The sequence below is a fragment of the Nannospalax galili genome, unplaced genomic scaffold (genome assembly GCF_000622305.1).
Source record: "Nannospalax galili isolate Female #2095 unplaced genomic scaffold, S.galili_v1.0 scaffold1250, whole genome shotgun sequence".
Taxonomy (NCBI): domain Eukaryota; kingdom Metazoa; phylum Chordata; class Mammalia; order Rodentia; family Spalacidae; genus Nannospalax; species Nannospalax galili.
The window spans coordinates 657,763-670,273 of NW_008328704.1; the positions used below are offsets into that span (position 1 = coordinate 657,763).

A 12,511-nucleotide genomic window follows, 5' to 3' on the forward strand; every position below is an offset into this window, starting at 1 on the left:
GGTTTGTAGCCGCCATGTGGGTGCTGGGAATCGAACCCAGGTCCTCTGTAAGAGCAGTCAGTGCTCTTAACTGCTGAGCCATCTCTCCAGCCCTTCTCTAAATTTTTTACACTTATTTGTATGTTCATGGTGGAGGTCAGAAGACAACTTGTCAGAGTCAGTTCTTCCACCATGTGAGTTCCTGGACTCACACTCAGATCATCAGACTTAGTAGCATGCACTCTTACCACTGACCCATCTTGCCAGCCCTTGTTATCAGATTAGGTGCACTTGCATCAGTTGCAGCTAGAGCCTAGCCATGCCCAGGCTAGAGCGTGTCACAGTAAGCAGCCTGCAGTTTGAGGTGCCTCTTCCTGTTCTTTGGATACTTGTCTGCTGCACAGGGTCAGAATGCCCCTTTGGCTTGGTGTCTTGGCTGTGAAACCACATGTTGTCTCTACAGTAGCAGGGTTCAGTTCTGCAAGTTGGTTCTGGGATGACTGCTATCTTGCAGCTGTAATCTGCCAGCCAAACTGTCTCAAGCAGGATTATCCATCCAAGGGAGTTCTAAAAGCAGCTCCATTCCCCAGTGAAGGAGCTGCTTTCAAGTAAACAGTAGAGACAGTCTTCCTTTGAGCCCCGTTTAAGTTGGTAGGTGTAAATCTCTTAGGCAGGGAGGAAGCTGGCAGGTAGAGGTGGAGGGAGCAGGTACTAACCTTCCCAGCTGTATCCTCTTAATTGTTTCCTAACCCTTTGGTTCCCAACAGATTGGTACACAGAACAGCCTGGAGCTTCTGGAAGATCCAAAAGCCGAGGTGGTTGATGAGATTGCCGCCAAACTTGGCCTGAGGAAGGTACGGGACCTGTCAGCCAGGTGACCTTTGGGGGGACCTGAGCTGGGGAAATCCAGGCAGATGGAGTGGCTCAGTCTTGTCTGGGTTCAGACCCCTAGTTGACAAGATCCATTGTAAACTCAACACCTTTGGACCCTTTGGTGTTCGTGAGGTTCTAGTGTTGGTCACTAATAGTTTTGATGATTCTCTTAGAGTGAGATGGGAACCTTTTCTGACGTATAGAGCTGAGTGTTCTGGCGCCTGTGTGTACTCCTAGCCATCTTTGGGCTGAGGCAGGAAGATCAAGAGTTCCAAGGTCAGCCTGGTACCCAAAACAAGACTCCTATCTCTAAAACCAGATCGAAAGAATACACAGTTTTTGAGCCTGCCAGCCATAGTTCCTGAGGACCACTGCCACACCGTACATGTTCCGTAGTAGTGTTTCCCTCTCACATCCTTGTGGCCTTTCCTGTCCTAGATACCCAGTGCTTCTGGAATTCCTCCCTAGATAATCATTGGATTTCCTGTTTCTAATGTGGGTTGGTGAACCTGGAATCGTCTTGGTTTCATGCCCTTGGTAAGACTCCTGGGAATGGCAGGTTGTGGTTTTGTTTCTGAGTTGTGTTCTTGCTTTTGTATACCACACTGGCCTTGAACTCAGATCCTGCTTTGGTCTCACATTGTGGTGATTACAGACATGTGCCACCACCCCTGGCTCGTTAGGACCTGCAGACTCACTGAACCATGCATTGAACACACTGTGGAAGTTCACATTAGTGTGGGTTTTTTGTTTATGTTTTGGGGACAGGGTCACCCTGCAGCCCCAGCCAGCCTGGAACTCTATGGCCTTGAACTCAGAGATCCGCCTGCCTCTGTCTCCTGAGTGCTAAGATTAAAGGTGTGTGCTACCATGCCTGGCTATTAGTGGGTGTAAGTTTTAGCCTTTATTTGGACAGTGAGAAATAATCTGTATGGATTATTTTGTTTTATCTTTCAATAGATGGATAGGACTAGGAAACCTAGGAATACTCCTGAAAAAGTCGGTACAGTTTTACCCTGTTAGGGAAAAATTGTCCTCCAGTTTCAAACAGGGAGTCAGCATCTCAATGAAAAGTCATGTTTAGTTCAAATTCTGGAAGTTCCTTTATTCAGGAGAGAAACTGGCCTGGTGTTTTGACCTATGTGTGTTATAAATTTGTGGCTCATAACATCATGATCATAGAATGTCCTGAAGTTACTTAAGTGCTTTCCTCAGAACCCAAGCTCCTTGCTTGCTCTTACGGATTTTGACTTGCTGACTTACATGGGTTGTCTGCCTCACATTCTTGGTTACCATCCTCCCTGGGTTGTACTCATCCAGCCAGGTATTGTAACGCTGGTGGTTCCCAATACACCCAGTCTTGTCTGTACAGGGTGGTTTGCAGAGCTGAGTCAGACTCTCCTGGAGAGGGTGGTGGGCCTTTGTCACTTCCAAGGATGGAGGTGGATACTTGGCTTGTCACCCAGCCCTGATCTCTCACTTGCTTCTGACTCTGGAGGCTAAGATAAACATATATGGTAGAACAGGCAGGTCTTGTCACTTTAGCACATGCAGGGGCTGCACAGTGCCTCAATTCTAGGACTGGCCTTTAGGGTGCCCCAGTGATGGGGCTCTAGACCTTGTGCCTTCAGCTGCTCTACTAGCCTCGGGTGTCTCTGGTGTGACACTCTTCATCTTAAGTGTCTCTCTAGGAGTCTACCTGTAGAGGACCCTCCTATTCTAGTTTGCCTTCTGTTGTGATAAACATGAAACAAAGCAGCCTGGGGAGAAGGGGTTTATTTCCTCTTAGAGCTTACGAAGTTCATCCTGGAGGGAAGCCAAGGCAGGAGTCTGTGGCCAGGAACTGAAGCAGAGATGATAGAGGAACACTGCTTATTGCCTATTCCCTTTGGCTTGCTCAGCTACCCTTCTTTGTACATCCCAGGTCCACCTGCCCATATCGGACTGGGCCCTCCTACTTCAGCTAGCAAGCAAGAAAATACCCCACAGACATACCTACATACCAATTTGATGGAGGAAATTCTTCATTTGAGGGTCCCTCTTCCCAGGTATCAAGTTGATGACCAAGATTCGCCATTACACTACCACAGGAACATCACCGCTTACTTCTTGTCCACCTTACTTTTTGGAGCACAAGTTCCTTCTTTTCACATCCTGTTGGTCTCATTCAATAATGTTCTTGCACCTAACAAAGTGTGGTGCCCAGGGGTCCTAAGTAGAGCCCTGTCTGATGGATGAATGTTTACCTGTCACAGCAGCACCAGAAGAAAGTACCAGTTTCTTCCTGGTAGCTGAGCTGAAGAGCCACACTCAGCTTTACTTGGTTCATGAGCAGGAAGGGCTATCTGTAAGACACTGTTTTTATGCTCCCTGGACAGAAACCAGGAACCATCATCATCTGTTTTATGGAGATACTCAAAAGATACTTTCCTTTTTCATTAAGGTTGGATGGATATTCACGGACCTTGTCTCAGAAGATACCCGAAAGGGTACAGTCCGATACAGTCGAAATAAGGTGAGATGGAGACAGGAATGTTGGCTTGTCCCTGAAACCTGATTCAGGTAGCACTGACTTGGATCTCACGGTCTCTGCACAGCTTGGAAATGGTTTTTCAAGACAGTCTTCTTGGTCAGTTAAGGCTCAGCCTGTTGATTCTGTCTGGCAAAGCAAATTCCACCTTGCCTTACCTGTAGCCCTGTGGGGGTGGGTTGCTCAGGGCTTCTTGCCCTCCTAGTTTGGGTGATTTTACACGAGTCCCTAATTGCTAGGAATTATAGATATTTGTCTCAGTGTAATTTCTGAGGTGTTATAGCTTAGCTCCTGAAGTTTTTCTTTTCTGAGACTGTCACACTTGTGTAGCTCTGGCTGGCCTGAAACTTGCAATGTAGACCAGGCTGGCTTCAAACTCACATAGATCTACCTGCCTCTGCCTCCTGAGTGCTGGGCTCTGGGCTCTTTTTATTTTTTTTTTCTTTTTTAAATTTATTTATTGTGTGTGGCACGCATGTCGAGGTCAGAGGATAGCTTGTGGGAATTGTTTCTCTCCTTCCACCATGTGGGTTCCGGGGATCAAACTCAGGTCATCAGGCTTGGTGACAAGCACCTCTACCTACTGAGCAATCTTGCTGGCCCAACTTGTAAATTTTCTAAAGAACTAGAAGCTTGTTTTGACACATGCTGTAAAATTTGATATGCCACCTCTCTTGGCTTAGGACACCTATTTCCTGAGTTCAGAAGAATGCATCACTGCAGGAGACTTTCAAAACAAGCACCCCAACATTTGCCGGCTCTCTCCCGATGGGCATTTTGGATCCAAGTTTGTTACTGCAGTGGCCACAGGTATAAATGGGCAGAGTAACGCCATAGACACACTGCCCACTAATGTGTACTGTTCTTCTTTGCAGCAGCTTTGCACCCTTGACTCTATGACTTGTGAGGATATAGATTCTTCCTTTTGTTTTATGGTGAAAACTCTGACTTTAGCATCACCTGTGGACGTGAGGCAGAGTTGGGGCTTTTGCATTGCTGTTCTCAGGTCTCATGCTCTCATCTCAAGACTACAGTAACTCTTGCCTTTCGTCTGTTCCTTTTCCCAGCAGCCAGAAATGACTGCAAGAAGAGGGATTCCTGTTCCCATGGCTCATGCACCTTCAACAATAGGAATGTTCTTTAAATTCCATCAAGTTCTTTTGGGAGTGACATGTGTTGGATAATATGTGTCATATATATGTCATAGAGGAATAGGAGATTGTGGCTTATAAGAACACATACTAGATCTTTTATATATTCCTAAGGTGCTATCCCAGAGAAAAGCAAGATGCAAAGTCATAGTATTAAAAGGAATAGGAACTTGGGAATTTGAGAACCGGGTCATAGGCATGTAAACTACTCTGCTAGATTTTCAGTAAGTTCTGATTCTGATCCTGTGAAGGTCTGGCCTCTCCCTTCAAGGAAACAGCAGTCCTCTTTTCTTGGTGACCACCTTTCTCTTGGTTCTTAGAATGCCCCCTTCCAGCTCATACACAGCGTACGCTGGGGACCTAGTCAGGTGTCCACTGCCATGGGTTACTTATTCAAGAGGCTTTCATACTACCAGAATTTTTAAGCCTTACTAAATGTGAGCAAGCTTACCTTTGTGTGGTGTAAGGTCTTAAGGTCTGTTTAAATTGATAAGTATTTCGTTTGTTTGGTTGGTTTGCATGAATGTATTTTTTGCAGAGTAGGAGATATTAGTGGCCTCTTTGTCCTGTTGGTAATAGATACATGTTGTTACACATATGGATTAGTGATGTCAGATTTATTTTTCTAAATTGTTGTTGGGGTCAAGTGATGAAGAGCATGGGTAGAGGCTGGCACTGGTTAGGATTGAAGGATGTCAGTAAGTCTACAGAACTCACTCTTGTGGACAGACGGGGCAGAAGGGACTGACACAGTGCTACATGCCAGGGCTCCAGGCTTTACACAGAGCTGGACAGCAGATCCATCTGACCTCTGCCTTGGCCATCAGGGTTGTGGTCTCCTGAGGTGCTTCATGCTGTCTTACTCAGGCCAAGCCACGTGTTCTCTGTTTCCCAGTATTGTGGTTCCAGAGGTCGTGGTGGGTGTTGAAAGTGTGTATATGAGGCTTCATAGTGGCTTATAAAGTAGCTTTGATTCTGATCTCACCATGATAGATTGGGATTTTTGCCCACATGATGTGTAAGGGGTTCAAGAGTACAAGGGGTATGAAACAGTTCTTACTGTGTGTGATTTCCCTGTATCTTGCAAGATGCCCAGCATCCTCAGCTCCACCCCACAAAAGCTGGCAGTGCCCCATTATTGATACAGCCAGAAACACCTTGAGAGACTTGGAGAACCATCACCTTCACTAAGGATGACTATGACTGTTGGGGTCTTCTGTGGGCTTCTGTAGTAATTCAGCCTTTTAATTACTGTTTCTATAGGAAAATGTTCCATGGGCCAAAAGAATTAGCACATTTTTAGAATTAGAAGTAGTTTTTACATGTTGGAGACTGCCACCTTCAGTTACTACGTCACACTACTGGCTGAGTTTGGAAATCAGATCACCTATGAAATTTTTGCCTCCAGAATTGTCACTTAAAGGATGTGGGAGGTAAAGGCTGACCTCATTTAGGGTAAGATCTGTAGTCAGCTGGTTTTGTCTGAGTGTTGGCTCCTCCCTTTTGTTGCTTTGTTGCACCATCTTCCTCTCCTGAAGAATGGCTGTCCACAGGGCTGCAGATCTCACTGGGGTTTTAGTTACCACAGCCAGGACATCGGTTTTCTCCCTCCAAATAAAGTGCGCCTTTCTTCTGTGTTAGAGGTGCTAGAAAATGCAATCCCATCTCCTTGTTAGAGAAGAAGTTTTGAGCTGATGTGTTTGCAGATACCTCCTTTTGGGTGCTGGACTGGCCCTTCTGCAGGCTGAGCTCAGGTACATGCAGGATACTGGGACCTAGGCCCTTGCTTCTGCCTGCAGGTCCTTCCCACCCTCTGTGATTTTCTGCAGCTTTTCTGACTTGGTTATGTGTAGTGGTTTGCCCAGGTGACGAGAGGGAACCTGAGTGAAGGCCATACTACATGGCCTTATCTCTGGGTCTTCGTCACTGGGTACATGTTTAACTGCTGGACTGTGAAAATGACTTTCTGTAAATGTGCTTTCAAAACAAGAAATACACCTCAAATTCAAGGCAACTCAGTCCTTTCTGTCACTCCCCCTCTGCACAATACGCTCCATCCTATATGTGGGCTCTCTGGCGATGCTTTGCATAAGGAATGATAGTGAATTTGCCTAGCCTCCTCAGCATCTCGGCCTGTGTAAGGTTTCCAGAAACACTAAGTAAACCTAAGTGGGAAAGGAATGTTTGTAGCTCATCTCAGTCTGTTGCCTTCAGAGACTGCCCATGGTCGCCAGTGTCACTTTTTTTCTCTGTGGTGTTAAGAGATTGAACCCAGGGCCTCAAGCATACTAGGTCCACTGAGCTATATCCTCAGATACATCATCTCCCCCCCGGTTTTTTTGTTTTTTTTTTTTTTTGCAGGAGCGACTTTGTAGCTTAGGCTAGCTTTAAACTCCTGATCCTCTTGTCTCTACCTTCTAAATCCTGGGATTAGAAGCATGCACCCATGCCTGGTTTCCAGTGTTGCTTTTTTGTCTTTTTGAGACAGGGTCTCCCTGTAGCCCCAGCTGTCCTGGAACTTACTATGTAGACCAGGCTGGCCTTGAACTCACAGAGATCCGGCTAATTTTGTTTTTTGTTTGTTATTTTTTGTTTTGAGAGAATGTCTTTCTATAGCCCGTAGACCAGTCTGGCCTTGATCTTACAGTGATTGCTTCCCTCCGCCTCCTGAGTCCTGGGATTAAAGCAGTCAGTGTGCTACCATGCCCAACTCGGTCTTTTTGAGACAGTCTCTCTCTGTCTCTCTGTAGCCCCAGCTGTCCTGGTGCTCACTATGTAGACCAGGCTGGCCTTGAACTCACAGAGATCCGCCCAGCCCTTACTCCTCAGTGCTGGGATTGAAGGTGTGTGCCACCACGCCCAACTATCTTCCACCTTTTCTGATTGTGTTCATGTCTGGTTTCAGATGTGTATTTGTAAACTAGGTAGACTGAATCTGTTTCCTATAAACTACTCTGAGTTTTTCCAAATGAAACAGAAATAGGGTTTTTTGGGTTTTAGGGGTGGTTCTGAGAATCAAACTCTTGTCATTAAGCTTGGTGACAGATACCTTTACCCACTGAGCTCTCTCTCCAGTCCCCATGACCTTAGGTCTTTATGAAGTAGTGCTTGGGAAGAAGGGAAACAAACTGTAAGACAGTGAATGGGCCACGAGTCTGGGGTACTGGGAGGAGATCCTGTGGGTGGCCTGCTGAGTAGTGTGGATAGTATCCACACCTTCACAGTGTGAGATGATCCCTGGGGCACTGACCTGATGCCACCACATAGGTTTCTATAAGCTGGAGACTGTTGGGTATGATCTGTGTGCTAGGAATGGCTTTCCTTTTTTGGCGGGGGGGGGGCAGGGATCTCCCTGTAGCCCCAGGTGTCCTGGAACTTGCTATGTAGACCAGGCTGGCCTTGAACTCACAAAGATCCACATGCCTCTGCCTCCCAAGTGCTGGGATTAAAGGTGTGTGCCACCATGCCTGGCAGCTTTCCTTTTTACAAAAATCATTTTGTGGGGCTGGAGAGATGGCTCCACAGTTAAAAGCACTCCCAGCACCCACATGGTGGCTAACAGCTGTTTGTCTTCTGACCTCTGTGGGCATTATATGACATGGGTGCGCTTACATACATGTAGGCAGTACATTTATACACATAAAAATAATAAATAACATATATTTTAAAAATATTTAAAAAATAATAAAAATATTGGTCTTTTTGAGACAGGGTCTCTCTGTAGCCCCAGCTGTCCTGGAACTCACTATGTAGACCAGGCTGGCCTTGTACTCACAGAGCTCCACCTGCCTCTGCCTCCCTAGTGCTGGAATTAAAGGCATGCGCCACCACGCCTGGCCTTATGATAAAATATTTTAAATCATTGTGAGAGAGAGAGAGAGAAAGAGAATGAGAGAGAGGGTTCTAGGAGTAGAACTCAGGTTGTCAGTCTTGACAAGTGCTTTTTTTTAAAAATTTTGTTTATTATTATTGTTATTTTATTTTATTTTTTTGGTCTTTTTGAGCCAGGGTCTCCCTGTAGCCCCAGCTGTCCTAGAACTCGCTATGTAGAACAGGCTGGCCTTGAACTCACAGAGATCCACCTGCCTCTGCCTCCTGAGTGCTGGGAGGCGTGTGGGCCACCGCGCCTGGCTTATTTATTATTTTTATTTTATGTGTATGCATGTATTGCCTGCATGTAGATAAGTGCACCTATGTCATGCAATGCCTGCGGAAATCAGAAGAGGCTGTTAGATCCCCTGGGACTGGAGTTACAGACAGTTATTAGCTGCCATGTCGGTGCTGGGATTCAAACCCAGGCCTTCTGCAAGACCAACCAGTGTTCTTAACTGTTGAGCTATCTCCAGCCCCCAGTGCTTTTTTTTTAAAACCTACTTAGCCATTTTGACAGCCCTTGTTATTACTATTATTGTTAAGAGATGATAGTCTTGTGTACCCTAGACTGGCCTTGAACTTGCTATTTAGGAGAGGATGATTTGAATTTCTGATACTCTTGCCTCCATCTCCAGAAGATTACAGACATTCATTGCTATGCCTGGTTTATGTGGTGTTGGAGATAAAACCCAGGGCTTCATGCCAAGCCACAGCCCACTAAGTTTGCTTTTACTGATGATTGTTTTTGTTTTGTGTGTTGTACCCCCACCAACACCTCCAAGTGTGTGAAATGTAGGACAATATTTGTCCTTACACCTTTGTATTAAAAACTTAGTTTGTGTCCTCGGTGACACTAAAGCACAGTGCCAGGGGTGGGGGTTAGAGTGGTTTTACAGTCTGGACTCTCTGGACTCTGACAACATGTCGTGGGTGGCTCCTGTGTGTTGCCCTTGGCTATGGAGAAGCGAGCCATGTCCAAAGCCTGGTGCTCCAGCCACTTTCCATGCTACCCAACAGACTCTTGAAAGTTTGCTTCCCATTGGTTGAAGAGTAGCTGACGTGGAGTGCTTCTGATGGTCCCTTGGCAGAGTCTTTTTAAAGGTCTTTCTCTTACAGGTGGTCCAGACAACCAGGTTCACTTTGAAGGGTACCAGGTGTCCAACCAGTGCATGGCCCTGGTCCGTGATGAGTGCCTTCTGCCATGTAAGGATGCTCCTGAGCTTGGCTACGCTAAGGAGTCCAGCAGTGAGCAGTATGTTCCTGACGTGTTTTATAAGGTAAAAAAAATAGCAGAATAAGAATTACTAAGCACATGTAGGACAATGTGAACCTGCCCTGAACTCTTGCAATCTCACTGCACTTTGGAGTGTCATGTGCTTGTCAGCCATGGTGTTTGGAGCCCTGCTTTGTGGATCAAGGCATCTGTCACATTTCTGGGGCTTATTGTTGCTTGGTTACTCAGTCTTTCGTGCTGTTGGAGTATATAGCCAGAAAAGGAACCTCACATATTTTGGATTTGGATATGTTATATCAAATCAGAGCATTGTAACCAGACTTACTTTGTAAAATTGAGAGCTATTTGAGATCATTTTTAGAATTCTGCCTACTACAGTTAATCAGTTTTGTTGTGAGGCTTCCAAATAAAAGAATAAATAGCAGCAGAAAGTTATCAAATTAGGACAAACATCCAGCAGAGACAGACTACAGAAGCCTCCTTAAGGCAGCCAGCTGCAGTTCCCTATCAGAAGTCTTAGGTGGAGGGGCTGGAGAGATGGCTCAGCAGTTAAGAGCACTGGCTGCTCTTGCAGAGGACCCAGGTTTGGTTCCCAGCATCCACATGGTGGCACATAGCTGTCCATAACTCCAGTTCCAGGGGATCTGATGCCCTCTTCTCGTCTTCTCAAGCACTGTACAGGCAGTGCACTTCATACATGCAGGCAAACACTGATACACATAAGATAAAAGTAAATTTTGTTTATTTTATGTGTATGCGCATATTGCCTGCATGTAGATAAGTGCACCCATGTCGTGCAGTGCCCATGGAGGTCAGAAGAGGCCATTGGATCCCCTGGGACTGGAGTTACAGACAGTTGTTAGCTGCCATGTGGGTGCTGGGATTTGAACCTGGGTCTTCTGCAAGAACGGTCGGTGTTCTTAACCGCTGAGCCATCTCTCCAGCCCTAAACGTAAATTTTAAAGCAGAGTCTTGGGCAGAGCAGTGTTTCCCCTGGTGAGACTTCCAAGCAAAAGAGCAAATAGTGTAATGGCCCCAAATGGAGTCCCCCAAATTGTAAAAGCAGAGTAACTTCACTTTGTATAAAGCAGCCACTCTTAACTTCAAAATCTAGAAAAACAGCCAGCTTCAAGGTTAAATGCCTGAACTTAGTTGCTGCCCCTTAGAAGAGTGCTTTCTTTGGAGTAGCTGACCTTGGTTACCTCCCAGACACTGCAGTTGTGCTTCTTGCCTAGCCAAGAAGCCTAAATAACAAAGTGCCTTACTGTCAAGATCTTTATACATCTGTTAAGAGAAGGACTAACACAAGCTTGTTCTGGCTTCTGTAGTTTGCTTATTTGCAAACTTGGGCCGTCCTGACCCTATTCAGGACCACTTCACATTACTCATATGTGATGAAATTTCTATGGTGTTTGTGGATTTTGACTTTATAAATTAGTCTCATCCTCCCCTCGGAGCCGTGGGTCCTGAATCTGACTTAGGGGCCACAGACCTAATAAATTTGACCAATTAAAATTTGAATTGGGGAGGCTGGAGAGATGGTTAAGAACACTGATTGCTCTTGCAGAGGACCCAGGTTCGATTCCCAGCACCACATGGCAGCTACGAACTGGGGCAATATTTTTTTAAAAAATTGAATTGGGTCTGGTGGTCTTTTTCCCAGTGGTTTCAAACTCCGTAACAACAGCAACAGATGACGCCATGTCAGCTGTTCACAACATGAGCAGAAGCCAGCTGGGATAGTTGAGGCAGTTAGTTGAATTGAGCTTTTTAACTCCGTGGTTGAATTTCCCTTGGCTGAGCTATCCACGGCTGAACTTTCAGCCTGTCTCCCACTGCAGGCATGTTTACATCCTGGGGTAAATAATAGTTCACTCTGTTGGAAATGCTTTACCGTCAGTTGTTTTCAAGGGCACAATGTTTTTCCTCTTGGACTGTTTTTTTTTTTTCCTCCCTGTCATAGAGTAAGGGGACATAGCTCATTCCTAGACAAGGGGCCTTAGAGAACACTTTGAGACAAAGCTTGGATCTGAAATGGGCAGGAGCAAAGAACATACATTGAAGTAATCCTTTTAGTTGTCCTGTGGACTTTGTGGCTGATCTCTAAAATGTGCTGCATAAATGAAACCTGTACTAGTATATTATCTAAGGCCACTGTTTATAACTATGTCAGCCATGATCATCAAAACTGGAAATAACTGAATAGTCCTGTGACAAAGGTCATCAAATAATCACACACCTCTGTGGTGGAGGGCTGTGAACGCCACAGGTCAGGTGTCATTCTGTTAGAGATGCCGGATCAGACTCACTGTATGAGACTAGAAGTTGACACATGTGGTGTGATCCCACTATCTTTCTGGTTTGTGAGCATATATATGTTTAGACATGTGTGCACTTTTCTTTGTATTCACAAGTAGATGGGAGCAGGGAGTCTGAACGTGAAGTGGGAGGGGTGCTGTGCTCCATATGCTTTGCAGCCAGTGACTCAGGAAGGAAGAGCAGTAGGCAGAGACCCCAGTGCTGGAGAAGGAGCTAGGAGACCAAGATGTGCCCATAACTCATGCATGCTTTGAGAAGCACAGAGGTGAGGGCTGTGCGTGGACAGCCCTAAGCTCTAAGGCCCTTCCAGAATTGTTAGCCATGAGGTTTCTGAGTTAAAGTAAGGTTTTTTTTTTAAATTTTATTATTTTTATTTTATGTGTATGAGTGCATTGCCTACATGTATGTGAGTGCACCCATGTCATGCAAAGCCACAGAGATCAGAAGAGGGTTTCAGAGTCCCCTGGAACTGAAGTTAAGGACAGTTCATAGCCGCCATGCGGGTGCTGGGAATCGAACCAGAGTCCTCTGCAAGAGCAGTCAGTGCTCTTA

The 12,511-nt window shown here is 45.7% G+C and overlaps 1 protein-coding gene across 3 annotated transcripts in view; it reads left to right on the forward strand.

The window, feature by feature from the left end:
• The window catches only part of Nploc4 (NPL4 homolog, ubiquitin recognition factor), a 57,741-nt gene that overhangs the window by 28,798 nt on the left and 16,432 nt on the right, over positions 1 to 12,511 (forward strand). For all 3 annotated transcript variants that reach the window (XM_008828590.2, XM_029561218.1, XM_029561223.1), the window contains 4 exons: positions 747 to 833; positions 3,296 to 3,367; positions 4,066 to 4,192; positions 9,523 to 9,683. In XM_008828590.2, coding sequence (XP_008826812.1) covers positions 747 to 833; positions 3,296 to 3,367; positions 4,066 to 4,192; positions 9,523 to 9,683 — 447 coding nt within the window. The remainder of the gene's footprint in view (positions 1 to 746; positions 834 to 3,295; positions 3,368 to 4,065; positions 4,193 to 9,522; positions 9,684 to 12,511) is intronic.